Raw genomic sequence first — 2,063 nt, 5'->3', positions numbered from 1 at the left:
TCCTGGTGACCACCCACCACCAACGTGTCCAGGCTGCAGAAGGAAGAAGAGAGACCAGGAGGTGCCATGACAAGTCTACTCTGGTGGAAAGATGACATGGAGACTCAAAGAGAGAAGACAGCAGATGGGACACCCTCAAGGGACCTGTGGCACACAGGAGCTGCTCTGTGCCAGGCTCTTTCAAAGGCCAGGAGAACAGAGGGTCTGGGCATGGTATAGGTTTAGAGGAGGCAATAAGGAAAAGAAACCCACTTTATAAAATTGAAGGTGATGCTGAGATCGTCCTGGCAGATGCTGTCATTGCCGCAATTCTTCTCAAAGGGGAACTGTAAAAATAGGTAAAATACTATGAGAGAAAATAAAACAATGAAATGATGGGAAATAAAACAATATGATGAAATAATAAAATAAAATTATATGAAAAAGAAATGAATTTCAACAATCTTCCCTCTGGTCTTTTCCATGCCCCCACAGGGCCCCAGCTCCAGGACTCACCATGCCTGTGAAAAGTCTCTGAGCATCCACCGCCAACACTGGCCGGAGATTCCCGAAAGAGGGTAATGGCTCCCCCATAAGAGATAAGTTGAGGCGCAGGGTGATGGGGGTCACTGGGTCCTCTACACAATCCTGAAAGACAATGGAGATCTAGGGGTCTGCTCTCCTCACATTCCCAAATCCATCCCATGCTTGAGGACCCAGGGGTCCAATCACCCACTTGCTCACCGGTAACTGTAGCTTCAGGGTCTCACATTTCTCTACCAGAGTCAAGGTCTGTGCTTGTCTAAGTGTACTATTCTTTGTCTTGTCAAAGATGGCCCGGGGATTTAAGCGGCCAGAGTCGAGGGCCAAGTCATATGTGACGATGCTCTGGATCTCTCCTGAAGGGGCAGAGTAACATGGGGTGAGCAGTCCAGGCCTTAGGGTGAGCTTTGAGGCCCAACTCCACTGCTGTGTGACTTTGGACTCATTACCTGACCTTTCTGAGCCTCAATTCTTTGTTTTTCAAGTGAGAATAATAATTGCACCTGTGGCTTAAGGCATTTGACTGCTAACCAGAAGGCTGGTGAATCAAACCCATGAGCCACTCCTCAGAAGGAAGATTGGGCAATCTACTTCCGTAGAGATACCGCCTTAGAAACCCAAGGAGGGGTTGCTATGAGTCGGATCCAACTCGACGGTTGAGTTTTGTTTTGTTTTTTTATTGGTGAAGATAGATGAAATAATGCCTATAAAGCATTTGTCACAGTGTCTGCTGCATACTAAGTGCTCAATAAACAGTCACTATTCTATTATACATAGAAAGCAAAAGGTTATAAGAAAAAAAGACTGAAATGGATGTCAGAAGAGACTCTGAAACTGCTGGTGAACATAGAGTAGCTAAAGCAAATGGAAGAGATGATGAAGTGAAAGAGCTGAACAGAAGATTTCAATGGCTGCATCAAGAAGACAAAGTAAAATATTACAATGAAATGTGCAAAGACCTGGAATTAGAAAACCAAAAAGGAAGGGAACACTTGGCATTTCTCAAGCTAAAAGAACTGAAGAAAAAAATTGAAGACTTGAGTTGCAATACTGAAGGATTCTATGGGGAAAATATTGAAAGGTACAGGGAGCATCAAAAGAAGATGGAAGAAATACGCAGAGTCACTGTATCAAAAGGAACAGGTCAATGTTCAGCCATTTCAGAGGGTATCATATGATCAAGATCCAATGCTATTGAAGGAAGAAGTCTGAGCTGTATTGAAAACACTCATGGAAAAACAAGGCTGCAGGAATTGATGGAATACCAGTTGAGATGCTTCAACAAATGAATGCAATGCTGGAAGTGCCCATTCATCTATGCCAAGAAATTTGGAAGACAGCTATCTAGCTAATTAACTGGGGGGAGGGGGCGGAAAAAACCAAAAAACCTCACTGCTGTTGAGTCGGATCTGACTCAGCGACCTCTCCTTGGGTTTCCAAAGTGGTATCACTACAGAAGTAGATTGCCCAATCTTCCTTCCGAGGAGTGGCTCGTGGGTTTGAACCACCAGCCTTCTGGTTAGCAGTCAAATGCCTTAGGT

At 44.5% G+C, this 2,063-nt stretch overlaps 1 protein-coding gene across 1 annotated transcript in view; it reads right to left on the bottom strand.

The window, feature by feature from the left end:
- The window catches only part of ITGAM (integrin subunit alpha M), a 107,385-nt gene that overhangs the window by 49,674 nt on the left and 55,648 nt on the right, over positions 1 to 2,063 (bottom strand). Inside the window, 4 exon segments of the mRNA XM_042782959.1 lie at positions 9 to 33; positions 253 to 326; positions 496 to 627; positions 724 to 878. Of these exon segments, the coding sequence (XP_042638893.1) occupies positions 9 to 33; positions 253 to 326; positions 496 to 627; positions 724 to 878 (386 nt within the window).

Source organism: Orycteropus afer, unplaced genomic scaffold, assembly GCF_000298275.1.
Source record: "Orycteropus afer afer isolate SDZICR_OR568_19922 unplaced genomic scaffold, OryAfe1.0 scaffold00542, whole genome shotgun sequence".
In the NCBI taxonomy this organism is placed as follows: domain Eukaryota; kingdom Metazoa; phylum Chordata; class Mammalia; order Tubulidentata; family Orycteropodidae; genus Orycteropus; species Orycteropus afer.
The sequence above is the reverse complement of the archived record's forward strand: the minus strand, read 5'-3'. Positions and strand labels throughout refer to the sequence as shown.